Below are 23,752 nucleotides of genomic sequence, written 5' to 3' on the forward strand. Positions count from 1 at the left end.
ATTTGCTTCATTGCTCCAACAGCATCTCCCAAATTGTGACTGTACTATAAAGGAAGCTGAACAGCAGGTATATGGGAACACCACCACCTGCAGGTTTTCCTCCATGCAGATGTGGAAATATATTGTCAGTCCTTTTTTCATATTGAAAATGTTAGTATTAGTAAAATGATCCTTTTAGGACCAGTTTTGAGTCTACACCCACTTTAAGGAGCTCAAGGCATAGCTTGTCAAACTTCTCTGGAGTAAGTTTGTTAAAAATGCCTCTGATTTTCTGAAGACTGCAAATCGTCTAAAAATATATTCGCCCCTCTGCCAGAAGAATGGGGCTGTGGTTCAAGAAACAGCACAGTATCCTCTTGGGCAATAAGTAACAGATAATTAGGGCATGGATCATGAAAAATGTCAAACTTTTTTTTCATTTGTACAATGTTATAAAACTTAGCAAAGTAGTTAGTGATGCATAGTTATGTTTCGCACTTGTCTCTATTAAATTCCATCTGCCATTTTTTTCCAGCTGGTCCAGATCCCACTGCAAACTTTGATAGTCTTCCTCAGTGTCCACTATGTCCCCATTCTTGGTGTCATCTACAAATTTGCTGATCCCGTTAACCACATTATCATCCAGATTGTTGATATAGATGACATACAATGGACCTAACAGCAATCCCTGTGCCACCATATACTACTACTCCCTGGCCTGTCCTACAAAGCCAATGTCTATTCCAATTAACTACCTTATCCTAAATGCCAAGCAACTGAACCTACCTGACCAACTTCCTATGCGGGATCTTGTTAAAGGCCTTGCAGAAGTCCATGTAAACAATATCCACTACCTTCCTGGTAACTTCCTTGAAAAATTCTATAAAATTAGTTAAAAATGACCTACCATGTACAAAGCTAAGTTAACTACACATAATGAGTCCCTATCTATTCAAACACCTATATATCCAATCCCTTAGAATACCTTCCAATAACTTACCCAGAGCCTTTCATAAATAACAGAACAACATTAGCCATCCTCTTATTCTCTGGCATCTCACCTGTTTCTAAGGACATTTTAACTACCGCTGTTAGAGCCCCTGCAAGGTCTGAGGTCAGGCCCTGGGATTTATCCACCCTAATTTGCCTCAAGACAGCAAACACCCCCTCCTCTGAAATCAGTATACAGCCTATAACCTCATTGCTGCTTTGTTTCACTTCTATAGACTCTGCATCTGTCTCCGTCTCCTGAGTAAACATAGATGCAAAAAATCTGTTTAAGATCTCCTTCATCTCTTTTGCCCCTATGCATAGATGACAACTCCGATCTTTAAGACCAATTTTGTCCCTTGCTATTCTTTTGCTCTAAACACATCTGCAGAAGCTCTTGAGATTCTCCTTCGCCTTGCCTGCTACAGCAACCTCATGTCTTCTTTTAGCTCTCCTGATTTCCTTCAAGAGAAGTGTCCTCTTGCATTTCATATGCTCGACAAGTACCTCATTTGTTCCATCCTATACCTGCTACAGTTGCAAGAAAAAGTTTGTGAACCCTTTGCAATTACTTGGTTTTCTGTATTAATTACTCATAAAATTTGGTCTGATCTTCATCTAAGTCACAACAATAGACAAACACAATCTGCCTAAACTAATAACACACAAACAATTGTACTTCTTCTCATCAATACTGAGCGCACCATTTCAACCATCAGTCTAGGTTCCAAAAATTATGTGAACCTCTGGGGTAATGTTGTTTACAAAAGCTATTTGGAGTCCGGTGTTCAAATCAACTAGATGACCTTAGTGGTGTGGGTCTTAGAGGTGCCCTGACCTTTCAAAAAGACACACTAAAGTCAGGTTACTGACAGAGCCTGCTCTTCTCAAGAAAGACCCTATTATGTGCAGCACACCTCAATCAAAACAACTTTCAGAGGACCTTTGAAGAACTGTAGAGATGCATGAAGCTGGAAAAGGCTACAAAAGTGTTTCTAAAGACCTGAGCGTCCATCAGTCCACAGGAAGAAAATTTACCTACAAATGGAGGAAATTCAGTACTGTTGCTACTCTCACTAGGAGTGGGTGTCCTGCAGAGATCACACCAAGAGCACAACAAGCAATGTTCTGTGGAGAGAAGGGACAAAAATTGAACTTTTTGGCAAAAATGCACACTGCTATGTTTGGACGGAAAAGGGCATGACACACCAACACCAAAACCTCATCCCGACATACAAATTCTGTTCTCTCAAAATTTCACTTTTGAAGTCCTCCCACTTAACAAGCACCTTTGCTTGAAATCAACCTATCTCAGTTCACACTTTCTAGATCCTTTCTGATGCCATCAAAATTGGCCTTTCTATTATTTAGAATCTCAATCGCAAGGACCAAACCTATGCTTTTCCATAATTGGTCATAGTCATAGAAAACTACAGAACAGAAACAGGCTCTTCGGCCCATTTAGTCTGTACCAAACCATTGACCTGCACCATAACCATAGCCCTCCATATCCCTCCCATCCATGTACCCATCCAAACTTCTCTTAAACGTGAAATCAAAATTACATCTACCACTTGCGATGGTAGCTTGTTCCACATTCATCACCTGCTAGGTGATATTTTCCCTCATTTTCCCCTTAAATGTTTTACTGTTCACCCTTAACCCATGATCTCCAGTTATAGTCACACAACCTCAGTGGAAAAACCTGCTTGCATTTACCCTATCTATACCCCTCATAATTTTATACACCATTATCAAATCTTTCCTCAATCTTCTATGTTCCAAGAAATAAAGTTGTAATCTATTCAATCTTTCCTTATAACTTACGTCTTCCAGTCCCGGCAACATCCTTGCAAATTTTCTCTGTGCTCTTTCAATCTTACATTTTTCCTGTAGGGAGGTAACCAAAACTGCACACAGTATTCCAAATTAGGCCAATGTCTTATACAAATTCAACATAACATCCTGTACTTAATACTTTGGTCTATGAAGGCCTATGTGTCAAAAGCTTTCTTTATGACCCTATCTATCTGTGACACCACTTTCAATGAATTATGGATCTGTATTCCCAGGCTCTTTTGTTCTACCACACTCCTCAGTGCCCTGACCTACACTGATTGGTCCTTACAAAGTGTGACGCCTCACACTTGTCTGCCTGAAGTTCCATTTTTCAGCACATTTTTTCCAGCTGATCCAGATCCCGCTGGAAGCTTTAATATTCTTCCTTGCTGTCCACTACACCCCAATCTTGGTGTCATCTGCAAATCTGCTAAACCAGTTAATAACATTATCATCCAGATTGTTGATATAGATAACAAACAACAACGGACCCTGCAGTAGTCCCTGCAATTCTCCACTAGTCACAGGCCTCCAGTCAGAGAGGCAATCATCTACTAGCACTCTCTGCCTTCTCCCGCAAAGCCAATCTCTAATCTAATTTACTACTTCATCTTGAATGCCACGCAACTGAACCTTCTTGACTAACCTCCTATGTGGCACCTTGTGAAATGCCTTGCTGAAGTCCATGTGGACAATATCCACTGCTCAATGCTTAACCTTCATCAATTTTCCTGGTAACTTCCTCAAAGAAATGTTAAGATTGGTTAGACATGACCTGTCACACACAAAGCCATGCTACCTATCCCTAATCAGTCCATGTCTATCTAAATACTCATATATCTAGTCCCTTTCAATAAATACCTTCCAAGAACTTTCCCACTACTAATGTCAGGCTCACCTGCCTACAATCTCGTGGTTTACCTTTAGAGTCGTTCTGAAATAGAGGAACAACATTAGCTATCCTCCAATCCTCTGACACCTCATCTATTGCTAAGGATGATTTAAGTATCTCTGCTAGGGCCCCTGCAATTTCTGCACCTTGATCATCTGATGCAAAGTGTTTCCCTACACAATGTTTTGAAAAATGCTTTGTATGCTATGATCTGTCTTGATAAGCCTTTTCATGCCATTGAAAAAAAATTGAGCCCCTTTGTAATCGGTTCATAAATAGCAATTCTCAAAGACAAGAGAAAGGGTGTTAACTGCCAATGTTCTCATATCTGAAAGGCCCTAACAGAGTCTTGAATAACGGGTGTTGGTAGAACATAACAGTAATAGAAAACTGAAACACAACAAGAGCTTGAACAACACAATAAATAAATATACATAACATCATGAATGTGAATACAAGTCTTAAAGGTCAGTAAATCTTATTTTCAGAGATAAAAGATGTTGGAAGTCCCCAAGAAAACACTCATTATAGAGTATGCATTTTATTTGACAGTGTTTCAGATAGAATATCATAAACAAGATTTCTGTAAAAGTTAATTTATCCATTGTGGTGCATTTCATAAAAATAGTTGCTCACTTACAGTCTTTGTGACTAATAATACATGGAATCATATTTATAGATACTGTACAAGGTAAATTCACAGCTAACACTAGACAGCAATACTGATCCAAAGGATAAGTGACGTGCCATGATCACAGATCATTTTGATTACAGACAGCATACAGCAATTATTGCACAAGTAACAGCTGTGAGTTGTGCAAAATATAGTTTGCTTATGCAATCGTAATCCCAGTTTTTCATGAATCTAAAACCAGAGAGTAATACAGGTACGTGCACTACAATACGGAAGCATTGTCCAAAACCTGATAATACTGTAGATTTTTAATGGCAGAAACCAGGTTATGGCTAGGCCAGAGGATAAAGTAGACAGAACCTTGTTCAGGTTCCCCTAAGTTAAAAGAAAATCACTTCCACTTACTCTCACACTACTTTTGTGCTTGGTTCACTGATAAGAATATAAGGGTGGAGTACTTAGAGATATGATGCCATTTAATTTGAATATGTTAGCTTATGTTACTCTTAGTAACAAGGCCCTGGCATTATTTAGAATAACTTTAACCCCTGGGCTAGGCATTTGTTTGAAAATTGATTATTTACAAAAACTCAGACTTCTACTTTACTTCAGTGCCTCTTTCGTCAGTGCAGTTTTACTTAAGGCCAGACTCTTAACAACCAATGTCCCCACTATACAAAGATTACTGATACCATACATGTGACTACAGCATACAGATGAAGCAAATCCTTCATATATTTTGTTTTAGAAACTAAAGCACCAATATTGTTCTTGCTCATGGAGGTTAAGCTACCAACATAATCACACTGCACTGATCCACACAGTTCACGAGTTTTTCAATGGTCCTACAGCAAGAGTCGCAGCAATACAGCTTCCGTTTACTGAAGTCTCAAAATACTGCTGGTTGTACTTTTATTCAAAAAAATCTTTCATGCCCAAAGAATATTATTCCTATTATATTGTTAATGCAAATGCTTCCAGTTTATAAGGCTGGGTGACTGGTTCAAATTAAGTTAAAAGTACAAGATAAATAATCTGATTAGAGGAAATAGTGAGATAACATCCTGCATCTATACTACAGTGGGGAGATAACATATAAACAGTTTATCTGCCTGTGGTGGCAGCACTAGGTTTAAGCGTACTAGGATATCGATCGGAACCAGGGATTTTCCATGGCCCAGGCGAGACGGTTGATTTCCGAGATACAGTGTTATTACCTTGAATAGCAAGATTTGAGTGTGGATGCTTCTCACTGGAGGTCTTTTGGGGTCTTCCATCAAGGTCTTTGTTGACCTGTTCTAAGGCATTTTCGTGGAAATTACCAATTTCTCCAGTATTAGTCTGTAAGCTAAAATCTGCTTTTATTTTGTTTTTATGTGTTTCCAGCAATTTTCTCTCACTGATATCTGCAACTTTGTGATCTTCCTTTAAGCCAGGAGACCTTCCCCTCCTGGAAGCTGGCGACATGGATCTACCACGTTTATGTTTCTCATTGCTTCTCTTGTCAAACTTGTCCTCCCCCAGTTTTTTCTCTGTGAAGTATTTCCTTCCAGTTGCTCTGTTTTCAGAGGTGGTCCTGCCACCATCTTTCCTTTTGCTGTTTTCTGTAGAGAGCCTTGCAATGTTCTTTTTAGAAGTTCGATGCTGCTTCAACTTGTCTACTCTGCTAGGGCTCTCCAATCTATTTCTTCTCTCATTGTGATCTACAAAGTGCTCCCTTCTCACAATGTCATGTTCTTTCTTAGTATCCCATAACGTCTCTGGGGGTAGCTGGTGAATGGAATCACAGGTTGGAGCAGAATGCAATGATGATGATGGTGCTATCTGATCGTCGGGGATCATGGTTATTTCCGACAGGCTAGGGGAGCCTGCAGTGGAGGCATTCCAGGAGCTGTAGTTGTCTGCTAAAATGATAATAAAAGGTTCAGTGTAGGCTTGGACTCAAAAAATATAATCTTGTTTTGGAGTGTAATTTGCCAGTTGTAAATTTAGATATTACTAATTTAAGTTCAAATTTTCAGATTCATGGCTCATTTAAAATTCTCTTAATTTGTACATTAATATAAAATTTCTAGTAACTGAAGATAAATATATAAAAACAAGTACATTAATAAAAGTTTAAACAAATGTGATTACAGACTATTTGCAACTACTTCTTTTGGCATCTAGTGCAGAATGTAAGAATTCTGAGAACTCAAGACCAATGAAATTAGATATGTAAAAATTATTTAATGAGTAGGACTACATTTTTACTTAATTTTGTATATAAACATTTGTGTACAGTACTCTAAACATGACTTGCTTTAATAAAATATTTTCCTCACCATCTTTTTATTTTCCTGGCTCCCACTATCCATTTTGGAGGTGGGAGGAACCTGTAAAAAGCAGATTTTCATTGGTTCTAGTTTTTAAGCCAACTACAAGTAAGAGGAAAATGGGCCAGTCAGTTTGGGAAGGTTAACAAAGATGCGTGAAATATAATTACACAACAAAACCGAACAAAATCAAGATATTCACTGATGCCCAGCAGAATAAAGGATACCTGGATGTGTCCCAAATAATGGGACATCTTGTCAAAGTTGATTTCTTTTAACACAAAAGTTGGAAATTTCTTCATAATTACTTCTACTCTGATATTATACTGTCTCCTGCAATATGATACTTGCATGTTAATTGGGGATTTATCTTTGGTAAAATTACAGAAAGAGTTGTGATGATATTCCTGGCTCAAATTTGCTACGAAAAACTAAAGCTGTCCTTGTTCTTTCAGTAACACAAGGATGAGAAAATCTGCAGATGCTGGAAATCCAAGCAACACGCACAAAATGCTGGAAGAACTCAGCAGGTCAGGCAGCATCTATGGAAAAGAGTAAACAGTCAAGGTCTTGGCCTGAAACACTGACTGTTTACTCTTTTCCATAGATGCTGCCTGACCTGCTGAGCTTCTTCAGAAGTTTGTGTGTGTTCTTTGTCCTTTGAGATTTTCACTGATTTCCATTAAGTATGCAGTAAGACACTTTAGGGATCAGATTACACTAAAGTCTTTTGAAAGGAAGTTTGGTATGGATCTTTTGAGATCAATACTATGCATTACGGGTTAATTTAAGGGGAGCCTTGCCAGATGGTGTCTTTTTGAAGAGGTTTTATAATATCCTTGTAGGCAAATCTTTGTTGGAAGCGCAAGTTCAGTTAACTTAAAGTAGCATTAACTTATGTATGAGCTATCAAAGTAAAAACTATCAAATTTATTGGAAAGTAGCAACAGCAGCAATAACCTGAAAATGTTGGACACAAGCTAACCGTTCAAATTCAAATGACTTGAATGCGGTAGGTCATGTTTCCATGTACTAAATCTGTAGGTGCAATTTACAGCTTTTTGTGTTTTGTAAAGTTTTATCACACAATCGTGTAACACCCTTAACATCATAACATGAATTTCAAGAACTACGAAACTAGGGGCAGCAAGTACCTGAAAGTCAGAATGACTAAGAATGAAGTATAAGTCAGCGCAATTTCAACATGAGAAACCGAGAGCTATCGTTGTTGAAATATAGTTATTAACCTGTTCCTGAGCTTATTAGACTTAGGGATACCAAGAGGGGCACAAAGTTCTTGACAAGTATGGTTAAAAAGAATCCCAAGGCATTCTATGCATACATCAAGAGCAAGACGATATCTAGGGAGAGAGTAGGATGTGTGAAGCGGATACTTGAAAGTATCAAAAGAGGAGGTTGAAACACATCTCAGAATCATCCACACTGATAAGCAAAAAGATGAACCGATATTTGTCCCAGCTGACATCCCACCAATCTCACCCCCACAACATCAATTTAACATCAGCCCTCTCAGGCTGAGTGAGGTGAAAGAGGCAGTGAAGAAGGCAAGATCGGCATCAGCCCCAGGCCCTAACGGTGTTCCGTATTGTATCTACAAGAACACCCCGGATGTTCTGAAATTCCTTTGGAAAAACATGAGGGTTGCGTGGGAAAAGCAAATTATCCCCAAAGCCTGGAGAAGAGCGGGGGGAGTTCTGATCCCAAAAGAAAAGAATTCGTCCACCATCGAGCAGTTTTTGCCAAATAAACCTTCTGAACATAGAGGGCAAGATCTTTTTCAGCGTGTTGGCACAAAGACTTACAAAGTATCTGAAACAAAATCATTTCATTGATACGTCAATCCAAAAGGCTGGCATAGCAGGCTTCTCGGGATGCCTTGAACATACCAGCGTCATATGGCATCAAATCCAGATGGCTAAGAAAGAAAGAAAGGATCTGTTCCTCGACCTGGCCAACGCCTATGGATCAGTTCCTCATTCCCTACTGTGGACTGCATTTGAATTCTTTCAGGTGCCTGCAACAATAACAAATCTGGTAAAACACTATTCCAGGATCTGCAAGTCTGTCTCACAACATCAGACTTCACCACAGCGTGGCAACCCCTGGAAGTAGGCATCATGGCCGGGTGCACCATCTCCCTATTGGCCTTTACTATGGCAATGGAGCTCATTATCAGAGCCTCAAAATGGGTTGCGGGAGGAAAAAGGCTACTGTTTGGTCAACGGTTACCACCGATACGAGCCTATATGGACAATATAACGATACTGACGACAACTGTCCCCTGCACCAAGAGACTTCTGGAAAAGCTTTATCAAAACATCACATGGGCGAGGATGAAGCTCAAGCCCAGCAAGTGCAGAAGCATCTCCATTGTCAAAGGTCAAGTCACGGATAAAATATTTCAGATTGACGGGACACCTGTCCCAGTTGTTTCAGAAATGCCAGTGAAGAGCTTGGGCCGATGGTATGATGCTAAGCTCAAGGACACTGAGCAGTTTAAACAACTCAAAAAGGATACCATCATGTCCATAGCTCGCATCAACAAGACCTGGCTGCCAGGAAAACTCAAGCTGTGGTGCTTCCAGTTCGCAATACTCCCAAGACTCATGTGGCCTTTAACAGTGTATGAAATCCCCACCAACAAGGTGGAAAAGCTCGAAAGAATGATCAGCACACATGTAAAACAGTGGCTTGGACTTCCATGACGCTTAAGTCCTGTTGGACTGTACGGGAATGGCAAATTGGAATTATCAATTGCAAGTCTTGTGGAAGAATTCAAATACACCAAAGCAAGGTTGGTCATGACCCTCATTGAATCTGAAGATACTGTTATTCGAACAGTGGCGGCCCCGTGTGGCAACGGGGAGGAAGTGGACCCCATCTGAAGCTGTTCAGAGTGCTAAGTCTGCTCTTCGCCTCAGGGATGTGGTTGGCCAAGTCCAACATGGGAGAGCCGGGCTCAGGCTTGTCTCAAAGGCTCTTCAATGGCACAAGGCAACATCAGTGCAGAAGAGACGACTCATGGTGGAGGAGTTGAGAAGACAGGAGGAGGCAGAGCGACACGCCAGGAGGAGGCAGAGCGACACGCCAGGGCCGTCTCAATGACCAAGTAGGGCCACTGGTCTAATTGGGAGAGCCTGGAAAAGAGGAAACTTAGCTGGCATGACATCTGGGAGATGGAGGGATCGCGGCTAAGTTTTGTCATCAGGGCCACTTATGATCTCCTACCCACACCCCAGAACCTGAACCAGTGGTGGGGAGAAGACCCTGCTTGCTCTCTTTGTCAAGCACCCGGATCACTAAGGCAAATTCTTAACAGGATGCACCACGAGCCTCACCCAGGGGTGGTACACTTGGTGGCATAACCAAGTTCTCAGACAGCTGGCATCAATCTTGGAACAGAGGCGAATCATCACAAATGCTCTCCCAGAAACATCGGCAGGAAATGTCCACATTACACGATTTGTACCAGCAGGTCAACCACCAGAGCACCATATAACATCAAAAGATATAAGCATTCTGCAGGTTGCTTTGGATTGGAAAATGAACGTGGACTTGGAAAAAAAGCTTGTGTTTCCCCCAGACATTGCGGCTACAACACACGAGCCAGACATGGTCCTGTGGTCCACAACAGCCAAGCTGGCGTATGTTGTGGAATTGACAATACCATGGGAAGATGGTGTCGAAGAAGCTTATGAGAGGGAAAAGACCAAGTACCCTGAACTGGCAACTGAAGCTGCCCAGAATGGCTGGATGACCAAAATTTTCCCTGTAGAAGTGGGATGCAGGGGATTCGTTGCTTCATCTACGACCAGTCTATTGAAGAAGGTGGGGGTGAGGGGTCACTCCCTCCAACAAGCAATCAAGTCCTGTCAAATGCAACAGAAGAAGCAGCAATTGGATTTGGATTAAAAGGAAAGACAACAACTGGGCTGCAAGATGAAGACAGGAGGGTATGGAACTGAGGGGGGTGTATCTGGGACACCAGGTAGCACCATTGAGCCCTCTGGAGACGTTGTGGGCTTATCAACGAAACGTCAAAGAAGGAGGATGCCCATCTGATGACCCTGATGACGTACCTACCCTCCCTCCTTGTCACCACGCCAAACCCACTGCCAACATCGAGAGTGCCAACTTACCATGGGGATTGAAACATCAAGTCCTAGTAGCTCTACTGAAGGGAACACCTGCTGGGAAGCAGAGGCTGTGGCATTTTACATCCGTGTTTTCCAAGCAAAACGATGTGGAAAACAGGGAGACCAGTGTAGAGCATGCTTATTTGCTAGGACATTTCAAGATAAAAGAGGAAGTGCTGTTGTGTCTCTTAATGTCCCCAGGGCCTGAACTTCACATTATTGAGAGAGGTAGGAAATAACACTGCTTCGGCCTTGGCCAATTTCTTCACATCCTCTCTAGCCATGGGCGAAGTCCTAGAAGACTGGTAAGCTAATGTTGTTCTATTATTCAAGAAAGGGAATATGGATAATCCCAGAACTATAGATTGATGAGGATTTTACAGATAGGATTTATGAGCATTTGGAAAAACATGGTCTAACTGGGGACATCTGGTATGGTTTTGTGCAGAGCAAGTTGTGTCTTAATTTCTTGATTGATTTTTTTTTTCCACAAAGGTGATAAAGATAATTCATGAAGGTTGAGTTTTGGATATTGCTCACATGGATTTTATTAAGGAGTTGACAAGGTCCCTCAATGGATGCTCATTGAGAAGATTAATATGCATGGGATCCTCAGTGAATTGGCCTTTTGGATTCAGAATTAGCTTGCCCATAGAAGACAGAGGGTAGTGATTGATGGAATATATTCTAGCTAGAGGTCCAAAACAAGAAGTGTTCTGCAGGAACCTTTACTTGGACTTCTGCTGTTTGTGATTATATATAAATGACCTAGATGAAAAGATAGATGGATAGGTTAGTAAGTTTGTAGATGATATGCAGATTGGTAGTGTCGTGGATAGTGTAGAAGACTATTAAAGGATACAGCAGGATATAGATCAGCTACAGATATGGGTGAAGAAATGGCAGATGGGAGATTAACTCGGTCAAATGCTAAATGTTGCACTTTGGGAAAACAAATGTAATGGGATAGTACACTGCCAATGGCAAGACCCTTAACAGTGCTGATGTGCAGAGGGATCTTGGGGTCCAAGTCCATTGTCCCCAAAAGTGGCCACCAGGGCTGATAGGGTGATATAGAAGGCATATGTCATGCAAGCCTTTATTAGTCAGGGAATTGAATGCAAAAGTTGGGAAGTTGTATTGTAGGTTTAGTAGGGCAGCATCTGGAGTATTGCATTCAGTTCTGGTTACTTCATTATAGGAAGGATTCTGAAGCTTTGGAGAGGGTGCAGAAGAGGCTTACTAGAATGTTGACTGGATTAGATGGCATGTTCTATTAGAGGATGGACAAACTTGGGAAGTTTACTTTGGAATGGTGGAGGCTGAGGAGAGATCTGATAGAGATTTATAAGATTATGAGAGGTATGGATGGAGGGTACACTGAGTACCATTTTCTCAGGATTGAAATTTCTAATATAGAGGGCATGCATTTAAGGAGACAGTGGATGTGTTCAAAGAAGATGTGTGGGCAGGATTTTTACGCAGAAGAATGTGAGTGCCTGGAATGCACTGCCTGAGGTGGTGGAAGCAAATATGATAGAGCCATTCAAAAGGATCTTAGATACACATGAATGTGCATGAAATGTAAGCTTATGGACATTGTGGCTTATGGCTTATGGCATTAAGGGATTAGCTTAGTTGGAAATCTGGTTATTAATTTAAGTAGCTTGGTACAACATTTTGGGTTAATAAAGACATGTACCTGTGATGTTAAGACCATAAGACATAGGAGTAGAATTAGGCCATTCGGCCGATCGAGCCTGCTCTGCCATTTTCATTCAATCATGGCTGATCTTTTCTCTCCCTCCTCAGTCCCACTCCCCAGCCTTCTCCCTGTGACCTTTGATGCCATGGCCAATCAAGAATCTATCAATCTCTGCCTTAAATACACCCAACGACCTGGCCTCCACACCTGCCTGTGGTAACAAATTCCACAAATGTACCACCCTCTAGTGAAAGAAATATCTCAGCATCTCTGTTTTAAATGGAAGCCCCTTTATCCTGAGGCTGTGCCCTCTTGTCCCAGACTCACCCACCCTGGGAAACATCCTTTCCACATATAGTCTGTCTAGGCCTCTCAACATTTGAAAGGTTTCAATGAGATCCCCCCTCATCCTTGTAAATTCCAGTGAGTATAGGCCCAGAGTGATCAAACATTCCTCATATGATAATCCTTTCATTCCCAGAATCATCCTTGTAAACTTCCTCTGAACCCTCTCCATTGCCAGCACATCTTTTCTTAGAACCAAAACTGTTCACAATACTCAAGCTGAGGCCTCATGAGTAGCTTATAAAGCCTCAGCATCATATTTCTGCTCTTATACTCTAGACCTCTTGTAATGAATGCTAACATTGCATTTGCCTTCCTCACCACCAGCTCAACCTGTAAGTTAATTTTTAGGGTGTTCTGCACAAGGACTCCGAAGTCCCTTTGCATCTCACACTTTTGGATTTTCTCCCCTCTTAGAAAACAGTCTGCACATTTATTTCTTCTACCAAAATGCATTACCATGCATTTTCCAACATTGTATTTCATGTGCCACTTTCTTGCACATTCTCCTAAGTACTTCCACAGCCTTCCTGTTTCTTCAACACTACCTGTCCTCCACTAATCTTCATATCATCTGCAAACCTGGCAACAAAGCCATCTATTCCATCATCTAAATAATTGATTTACAGCATAAAAAGAAGCAGCCCCAACACCGACCCCTGCAGAACACCACTGGTCACTGGCAGCCAACCAGAAAAGTATCCTTTTATTCCCACTCACTGCCTCCTATCAATCATCCAATGTTCTAATCATGCCCGTAATACCATGGGCTCTTAACTTGATAAGCAGCTTCAAGTGTGGCACCTTGTCAAAGGCCTTCTGAAAATCCAAATATACAATATCCACTACATCCCCTTTACCTATCCTACTTGTAATCTCCTCAAAGAATTCCAACAGGTTCGTCAGGCAAGATTTTCCCTTAAGGAAACCATGCTGACTTTGTCCTATCTTGTCCTGTGCCACCAAGTACTACATAACCTCATCATTAACAACTGAATCCAACATCTTCCCAACCACTGAGGTTAGGCCAACTGGTCTATAAGTTCCTTTCTGCTGCCTTCCTCCTTTCTTAAAGAGTGGAGTAACATTTGCAATTTTCCAGTCCTCTGGCACCATGCCAGAGTCCAATGATTTTTGAAGGATCATTACAAATGCCTCCACAATACCTACCACTACCTTTTTCAGAACCCTCGGATGCAGTTCATCTGGTCCAGGTGATTTATGAACCTTTAGGTCTTTCAGCTTTTTGAGAACCTTCTCCCTTATAATAGGTACTGCATTCATTTCTCTTCCCTCACACCCTTCAACCCTGGCACACTGCTAGTGTCTTCCATAGTGAGGACTGATGCAAAATACTCATTTAGTTTATCTGCCATCTCCTTGTCCCCCATTATTATTTCTCTAGCCTTACTTTCTAGCAGTCTTATATTCATTCTCTTTTACTTTTATATACTTGAAAAAGCTTTTTACTAACCATCTTGATATTGTTTGCTAGTTTACTTTCATATTTCATCTTTTTCCTCCTAATAATTATCTTAATTGATTTCTGTAGGTTTTACAAAGCTTCCCAATCCTCTATCTTCCTGCTATTTTTGCCTTGTTGTATGCCCTCTCTTTTACTCTTACGTTAGGTTTGACTTCCCTTGTTAGCCACTGTTGTACTATTTTGCCGTTTGAGTATTTCTTTGTTTTTGGAATACAATACATCTGTCCTGCACCCTCATTATTTCCCCAGAAACTCAAGCCATTGTTGCTCTGCTGAATCCCTGCCAGCACCTGCTTCCAATTTACTTTGGCCAACTCCTCTTTCATACTATTGTAATTTCCTTTACTCCTCTGACATACCGCTATATCAGACTTTACTTTCTCCCTATCAACTTTCATGTTGAACTCAATCATATTGTGATCACTGACTTCTGAGGGTTCCTTTAAGTTCTTTAATCGCGTGTAATTCATTACACAACACTCAATCCAGTACAGTTGATTCCCCTAGTAGGCTCAACGACAAACTGCTCTAAAAGCTAACTTGCTGGCATTCAACAGATTCACTCTCATTACCAACCTGATTTTCCCAATCTACCTGCATGTTAAAATCTCCCATGACTATCATAACATTGCCTTTTTGACATGCCTTTTCTATTTCCTGTTGTAATCTGTAGTCCATATCCCAGCTACTGCTTGGAGGCTTGTATATAACTGCCATCAGGGTCATTTTACCCTTGCAGTTTCTTAACTCAACCCACAAGGATTCAACATCTTCCGATCCTATGTCACATCTTTATAGTGATGTGATGCCATTCTTTACCAACAGAGCCACGCCACTCCTTCTGCCTACCTTCCTATCACTCCAATACAATGTGTAACCTTGGACATTTAGCTCCTAACTACAACCATCCTTCAGCCACAATTCAGTGACAACTACACCTTCATACTTGACAATCTGTAAAAATGCAACAAGATCTATTTTCTATGTTATGATTTGCTTTCCAAGCACTGGTTTTAATAGTCATCCTTAATTAAGAGTCAAGCACCAGAATGATGTAATGGCACTTCTGGAGATGCTATTAAGGAAATACTTACAGGAAACGGGTATTTGATTTTAATAAAGAACTCCATTTAGAACCATAGAAACCATAGAAACTACAGCACAGAAACAGGCCTTTTGGCCCTTCTTGGCTGTGCCGAACCATTTTCTGCCTAGTCCCACTGACCTGTACATGGACCATATCCCTCCATACACCTCCCATCCATGTATCTGTCCAATTTATTCTTAAATGTTAAAAAAGAACCCGCATTTACCACCTCGTCATTCCATACTCCCACCACTCTCTGTGTGAAGAAGCCCCCCCCAATGTTCCCTTTAAACTTTTCCCCCCTCACCCTTAACCCATGTCCTCTGATTTTTTTTCTCCCCTTGCCTCAGTGGAAAAAGCCTGCTTGCATTCACTCTATCTATACCCATCATAATTTTATATACCTCTATCAAATCTCCCCTCATTCTTCTATGCTCCAGGGAATAAAGTCCTAACCTATTCAACCTTTCTCTGTAACTGAGTTTCTCAAGTCCCGGCAACATCCTTGTAAACCTTCTCTGCACTCTTTCAACCTTATTTATATCCTTCCTGTAATTTGGTGACCAAAACTGAACACGATACTCCAGATTCGGCCTCACCAATGCCTTATACAACCTCATCATAACATTTACTTTAACAAAGGGTGCTTTTTAATAGTTTGCTATCAATATTCCCTCCCAAGTGAACTGAAAAATGCTGGTTTAGTTTATATCAGTAGATGAGTTCTTTTTCTTCTACCTGAGTCTACAGGACAATGTGTGGACAATATAATTGTGGACTGCCTGTTGCATAAAGCTGCTTGTTATAAAATATTCATAAATTAGGTAACTTTTTAATTCTCAGTTAATGATTTGGAAGTGTAAAGTATATATAAATATGTATACATGTCCTGGCCTAAAAGTGAGTAAATTGCCTTTATAGAAGTTAACTTTACCTGGTATGGAATGCATCAAATATACATAGAACTTAATAATCTATTAGTACCTTGTAAATTTCTTTTAAAAGTTTTCTTGAAATCTTTGGGATTCTCTTCCCTCTCCCACTACTCTCTGGTATATTGGCATATAAATTTTCAGATTCTCTTGGAAGACATCTACTGTGATGAGCTGTGGTAAGAGTGGGGTGCTCCAACCCAGAGTGTCACTTTCTTTTTATGGTGACATTTCTTTTGGGGCATATGGAACTTCTAAACCCAGATAGAACCATTGGAAAAAACAATGGAAATAATAGTAACTGGAGAACCTGAACCTGCTCTTCTGTGGATGTCTTGAAGAGGCAGAAGAGTTCAAAGGCAGATCTAAGAGAGTCTGTAGGGACACAGGATAGGAGGAGATTTTTATTTATTTTTGGACAGTTCAATTATACAAGGATGGAAACTAGAGTGTAACTGAGCTGGACAATGATAGAATTGAATTTTGTTAACCCCATCAAAAGCTGTAGAGATTTCAATGATGCCAAAGGAATAATATGCCAGATTCATAACATTAGGTGAGTTCAATTTGGGCTGGATATATTTGCATCCCAAACTATTGATATAGATTGTGTACAGACGTAGTCCAGATACTGATCCCCGTGAGACCCCTACTAGTCATAGCCCCCCCAGGCTGAATATGGCCCATTTATTCTATTCTCTGCTTTTTGAGCATCAATCCACACCGGTATATTATCTCCATTACTATGCAATTTAATTTGATTCAATGATCTCTTGGGTGGCACCTTACTAAAGGCCTCCTGGAAATTCAAACACACCACATTGACCGGGTTGTTCTTTCTGCAAGTTACAAACTCAAAAGATTCAAGATTTGTCAAACAGGATTGCCTTCTTCTAAATCCATGTTTACTGTCCCTAATCCCATTACTATTGTCCAAATACCCTATTACCACATCCTTAATATTAGACTCCAGCATTTTCTTGACTACTGATGACAGACAAACTGGTCTTGGCTCCTTCTCTTCCATCTCTCTCTTTTCTTAAATCATGGGATTATATTTCAATTAGTAGAGTGATAGTTCAGCAGTCTACTATTATTCAAACCTCTGGACTATTAACCAGGAGATATTTTATTTCCTGCTATTACAGCTGGGAATCTTGTGTTCAATAAATCTGGCATTTTATTAAAAGAACTCATCGTAATAATGGACCTGTCCGGTTCCAGTCCTGATGAAACGTCTCAGCCCGAAATGTTGGCTATTTATTTTGCTCCATAAATTTTGCCTGACCAGCTGCATTCTTCCAGTTTTCTGTGAGCATGGCTTTAAATCTAATTTTTGGTAAATCCAATAAACATTACAGGGAAAGGTTACATGAAGCATCAACATAATATATAATTGACCATGAACCATTTCATGATCAACCACACACTATAACATGGATAATAAGGAGATGGAGAAAATGCAACTGGAGATGGAACAAATAAATAAATGTAAGCTGATAACGTGGTCTCATATTTAACTGCCTTCTAAATGTGTTGCTAAATTATTTATATTCTGTGCTTTTAGCAAGCATTCAGAAGCAAATTGAAATCTGAGAATGATATTTTCAGATTGTCTTTACATCTTTCACTAAAGCTTTTTGAATTTATGTTCAAAGCAGCTATCTAAGATATCAGAGTGATTGCAAACTCTCTGCATGTGAGGAATAGGGTGCAGTGTTTCCAAAACAGCAGTGAATCATATTCCATCATTTCTACTCCCTGTCATTTCATTCAAAGCCATCAAATAGCTACAGCCTGCTCTTATGTCAGTGATACACTGATCATTGTTTTGTGACATCTGAAGGACTTTGAAGCAAATTTCGTGCCTCGGTGAGTGAGGGAACAGAAGGACAGCAGCTCCAGCAGAGGAGAGTCTACGTGTCTGCCTGCCAGTACCCAGTGCTACACAGCGCTACGCTGTTTGGAATTTAATAGTGGAGTAGTCTCCTGACACAAAGGATGACTCTAGAGATTAGGAATTCTGGGTCATACCTTACTGCTCCTTTCCCCCTCTTATTTATTCATTTTTACAAGGATGCTACTCCTAAAGAGATAGATTTGCTTTTAACAAATCAAGGGACACAACCATCTATTGGACTGATGCCTCGATTTGCCTCCTAGCTGAGCTCTAAGGATGCAGTTTCTGGTTTGCCTCTTGTATTGTCAAGATTGTGCTTCCATTGCCATCTCTGTCACCTGGGCAGACCGGCAAGGTGATTATGAGCACTGGAAAAGAAAAAGGACATACAGGCTCTACAATCAAACACAAGGGGTTAGCAACAGGCACGAGTTATCCTGACATTGCCTGCAGCAGATAGTAGTCACCAAGGAAGCTACTGATGAATTAATTTTGATCTTTGCTGGAGGAGATGTGAAGTCTATGCAGCATAAGCACCGAGCTGCCACTGATTTTCAAAGTACATAACAACTATGTTCTAAATTTTTATAACAAGGTCTTTTCGGGTCACAGCATGAATACCATCAACATTTGCCAGCTAGGGTAATAGTCTTCCAAGGGCTGGATTGCATTTGATCTGGCCTATTGCTTACACACATCTCCCCAATGCTTCTTATAGTTGCACTTTTGCAGCTTAGTGATACCAAATGAGCTCCATGGCTAGCTCGAAGTGGAGCCGGTCACAAGAATTGACTAACTTCTGGCATCGAATCCTGAAACTCGGGCCTTCCATTGGTGGTGTTAAAAGAGACAGACTTAAGTAATTAACTTTACCTTCAATTACTAGAAACTAATTAAAAACAAAGTTGAAACAAACCACAACTGCACTGTTTAATCAATGCTTCCAATTATAAGGTTGAGTTACTTATATCAGTCTTGATTGGTATAAAATTGAGGCCAGGTGTAAAGTGCATCTGGCCACTTAGTGGCGACTGTGGAGGAAAGCTGGCTCCTTCAAAGTTGTTTAGATTGATTTCGGAGTAGGTTAAAAGTTCGTCACTGCAATAAGAGCCAAAGGGCCTATACTGTGCTGTACACTGTTCTGTGTTCTATCTTTGGTAAAGCTATACCTGATACATGACCTTACATGACATTGATGCCACTGTGTAGAATAAACCCACAAAGCACACCTACTGGCCTGGTCAACCCCTTCCATTGAAATGGAGAGGTTCCAGTGGCAGAGCTACCTGGCACAGATTTAAGTTAATTCATCACCACGTTTTGGTTTACTTACTTCAATGGACAATATCATAGAGCAGGAATGTTGTGAACTAGCTCAGGGTGATCTGAATATTGGGTGAAACTCTACTTGAATTGAGACCAACTAACAATTCTTCCTTGTGATAGATACATCTGCAGGATAGATACTTTACAAAGATGAAGGATGAAGCAAATGTGGCTGACAAAGGAAGTCAAAGACAGCATAAAGGCAAAAGAATGGGCATATAATGTAGCAAAAATTAGTGAAAAGTTAGAGGATTGTGAAGGTTTTAAAAACCAACAGAAGGTAATGAAAAGAAAAGCAGAAGGAGAGAAACGATGAAATATGAAGGAAAGCTAGCTAATAGTATTCAAATATATAAAAGACAGGTGAAGGCAGATATTGGACCACTGGAAAATGATGTTGGTGAGTTAGTAATGGGGACAAAGAAATGGCAAGCAAACTCACTAAACATTTTGTGTCAGTCTTCACTGTGGAAGACAATAGTAGTATGCCAGAAATTCGAGTGTCAGAACGCAGAAGTGTAATTGCTATTACTAAGGAGAAGGTGCTTGGGAAGCTGAAAGGACTGAGGAGATAAATCATCTGGACTGGATGGACTACAACCCAGAGTTCTGAAAGAAGTAGCTGAAGAGATAGTGGAGGCATTGGTAATGATTGTTCAAGAATCACTAGATCTTGGAATGTTCCAGGGGACTGGAAAATTGCAAATGTAACTCCACTCTTTCAGAAGGAAAGGAGGCTGAACAAAGTCAATTACAGGCCAATTAGTCTGACTTCAGTGGTTGGGAGTACATTATTAAGGATGAAGTTTTGGGTCACTTGCATGCACCTGATAAAATAGGCCAAGGTCAGTATGGTTTCCTTAAAGGGAAATCTTGTCTGAAATCTACTGGAATTCTTTTGAGGAAATAATAGGCAGGATAGACAAAGGAGAGTCAGTGAATGTCGTTAACTTGGATTTTCAGAAGGCTTTGGACAAGGTGCCGCATATGAGGTTGCTTACCAAGATAAGAGCCCGTGGTATTACAGAAAAGATACTAGCATGGATAGAAGATTGGCGGACTGGCAGAAAACAAAGAGTTGGATTTAAGGGGGCCCATTCTGGTTGGCTGCCAGTGACTGGTGGTGTTTCGCAGGGGTCGGTGTTGGGACTGCTTCTTTTCTCATTATATGTCAATGAGTTAGATGACAGAATTGATGGCTTTATGCCCAAGTTTGCAGGTGATACTATAGGTGGAGAAGCAGGTAGTGCTGAGGTATTAAGGAGTCTGCAGAAGTACTTGGACAGATTGGGAAATGAATAAAGAAGAGTCAGACAGAATATAGTCTGGGGAAGTGTATGGTTATGCACTTTGGTAGAAGGAATAAACGTGTAGACTATTTTCTAAACGGAGAAAATTAAAAATTAGAATGGGTGGGGGAGAGGGAATCACAGTGAAATCTACAGAATATTGAAGTTGCCTACATAGAGTGGATGTGGAGAGGATATTTCCTATAGTGGGTGAGTCTGGGCCAGAGGGCATAGACTCAGAATAGAGGGATGCCCATTTTGAACAGAAATGATGTAAAATTTCTTTAGCCATTGCTTGGTGAATCCGTGGAATTCATTGCCATGGACAACCACGAAGCCCGTGTCATTGAGTAAATTTTAAGTGGAGGCTGATAAGTTCTTGGTTAGTCAGGGTGTCAAAGGTTATGGGGAGAAGGCAGAAGAATGGAGTTGAGAGGGATAACAAGTCAGCCGTGATGGAATGATGGAATGGACTCAATGGGCTGAGTGGCCAAATGATGCTCCTCTGTCTTGTGATCATCTCTGAAACTGAAATGTGTAAGGACTCTGGGTAAGTTCCAATTTTGTTTGGAAATCAGTGGCAAGCACTGGTGACCTGACGCTGAATACAAATTTCATACTATAAATTTATTTAGCTGTAGCTTAATGGTTGCATATTAATGTCTTTATTTCACTAATGAATATTTCTATTCATTCATTCATAATTATGGTAATTAGTTTAAATGCTTTATTCTGGGCTTGGTGATTCAGTACTATTAGTAAGTAATGGAGAAATGTCATGTAATCCAATGTTAGATGATTGAACATTACTTGACTGTGTTATATGACTGAAGGTGATTAGATGACATAATCACATTACCAGAATCTGTCAAGATAGGGTTGACATCCTTGTATATCCTACAAATATTTAGTGGACAATAGCATTTTACTGAATGCTGCATGTGTCCATTGAAAGTTAAGCCTGTGGATGAAGCCAGGCAATTGATCTTGGTAGAAGTAGGAGAGGATAATGACGAATTAGGATTAGCTACATTAAGTGATATTAATTCATTAACCTATGATTAGACTGATACCTCAGTATCCCTAACTGTGTGTCACTGGAAACAGCAGGTTGGTGTTCTCTGGAGGAGTCTGCTGAGGAGCACTTGAAGGAGCTGCAGAGTGTCAGTTCAGGTCTATTTTGTAAATGAGGAAAGTAATGAAGGAACAGTTGGAACATTGTGTTAACAGCAAAATGTGATCGAGATGACTGGAGAGCAAGTGACTGATGAAACAATCATTTAACTCACGACTGTGTTAGAGCTGGGACGTGGAGTTTTGCAGAATATTGGGTTAGATGACAGCATTAAATTAGTTCAATCTTACAAAGTTTGGGGGATATGACAAAAAATGACAGGATCGCGGAAAATATTCAGCTGGTTACACAACATGTCACGAGACTTCACAAAATGGCATTGTGATAGTCAAGGAAAATGTGAAGGCAATGGGGATCTAAAAGTTTGTCGTCACAGAGATGAGAAAAGTGTGATGCTGTTGACATAGGATAAAACCAGAGTAAACCAAAATTGTCCATTTCTGATTCTCTCAGGACCCACTGAGAACATTTGACCTCTACTTTTCTAACTGACACCATTTTAATGCCCAATTTTTGACTTCAACGTTATCTTCTGAAACATGAGAGTATTAAAATCACCGAACAATGGCTTTTAGTGACCCCATTTTCCTGAAACATACTATTTAAGAGATCAATAAGCAAATAGCATCCTTTGTCAGGTTGCTCTCCAGCAGAATGCAGCCTCAGAGCTCACAATGTTACATCTTCAACCACATCTCTGCTCTCAAATCTAGCTTCCAAATAGACATCTGTCAATATGTAACACCCCCCCGCTGGATGGCATGGAGGTGGACCATTGGCAACAGGCAGGCAGAGGGACTACTGGAGACCGAATCGGCTTTATTGCCCAAGGTTCTATTCAACTAGAGATTAGAGGGACTCCTCCTAGCTGTACTTGCCAGATGAGCAATGCCAATATGATCTATACTTCAGCAAGACTGTCCTCACTCTGTGACCTAAAAGACAGGGCTATAAATATATTTGGATTGCTTTCACTATCCATGCTTCAGGATTATTCTAGGCCACAGCCACTATTCCATGGAACCTTTAGATTTTCTGCTCATTGCTACATATGGGAAGGCACTGTGGCTTCATACTCATCTACCTGTTCTTCAGTCAGCAGAAAGTAATTGAAACTTGATTATATTGCACTCATGTAGTATTAGTCCTTGCAACAACCTTGCAACTCCTACTGGTTGTAGCTATCTGTAGGTGGTGTTCAAGGTCCAGAAATATATTTCCTGTGGATAATTTTCTTCAGCTGCCTGTGTAACTCCAGAAGCACTTTTAATCCTCTCCCAGCAATGTAGTGGGAATTCTTGAAGAAACAGTACATTCCAGCTGGAATAATGCTGCTAGATTTGTCTTTGTGTCCTTCTAAGGTCAAGTGCTGGCAGCTGTGTGACCTTGCAACAGGTCAACACCAAATAGTGTGCTGAGACAGAGAGATTCCCCTGAATCTTCCCTTGGAATGCCTCTGCTGTAGGAGAATGGTTCACTCTCTCTAATCCATGCAAATAAGAGAAGTATCTTATCAGTCCCATTCCAGTAATATTTTTCTTTTGTTGAACTAAGACCTTGGTAAACCTTAAGAACAGACTCCCAGAATTTCTCAGAATATTCAAACATAAACTTAACCAGTGGTTCATTAATGTTATACTAACTCATTGCTGTTATAGTCTCCATTTATAAAGTCAAAGAGCATGTACAGTTCAGTAACCTATGCAACCACCTTCCAGCATGTGTACATACACCTAAATCT

The 23,752-nt window shown here is 40.5% G+C and overlaps 1 protein-coding gene across 10 annotated transcripts in view; it reads right to left on the reverse strand.

The window, feature by feature from the left end:
* Positions 1 to 4,242: 4,242 nt before the first annotated feature.
* Positions 4,243 to 23,752, reverse strand: part of magi2a (membrane associated guanylate kinase, WW and PDZ domain containing 2a) — a 586,144-nt gene continuing 566,634 nt past the window's right edge. For 4 of the 10 annotated variants that reach the window (XM_072241070.1, XM_072241068.1, XM_072241067.1 and 1 more), the window contains one exon: positions 4,243 to 6,238. In XM_072241070.1, coding sequence (XP_072097171.1) covers positions 5,439 to 6,238 — 800 coding nt within the window. In that variant the 3' untranslated portion in view covers positions 4,243 to 5,438. Of the gene's footprint in view, positions 6,239 to 6,658; positions 6,710 to 23,752 lie in introns of all 10 variants that reach the window. The other 6 variants (XM_072241075.1, XM_072241073.1, XM_072241071.1 and 3 more) reach the window with 3 other exon arrangements.

The sequence above is a fragment of the Mobula birostris genome, chromosome 23 (genome assembly GCF_030028105.1).
Source record: "Mobula birostris isolate sMobBir1 chromosome 23, sMobBir1.hap1, whole genome shotgun sequence".
In the NCBI taxonomy this organism is placed as follows: domain Eukaryota; kingdom Metazoa; phylum Chordata; class Chondrichthyes; order Myliobatiformes; family Myliobatidae; genus Mobula; species Mobula birostris.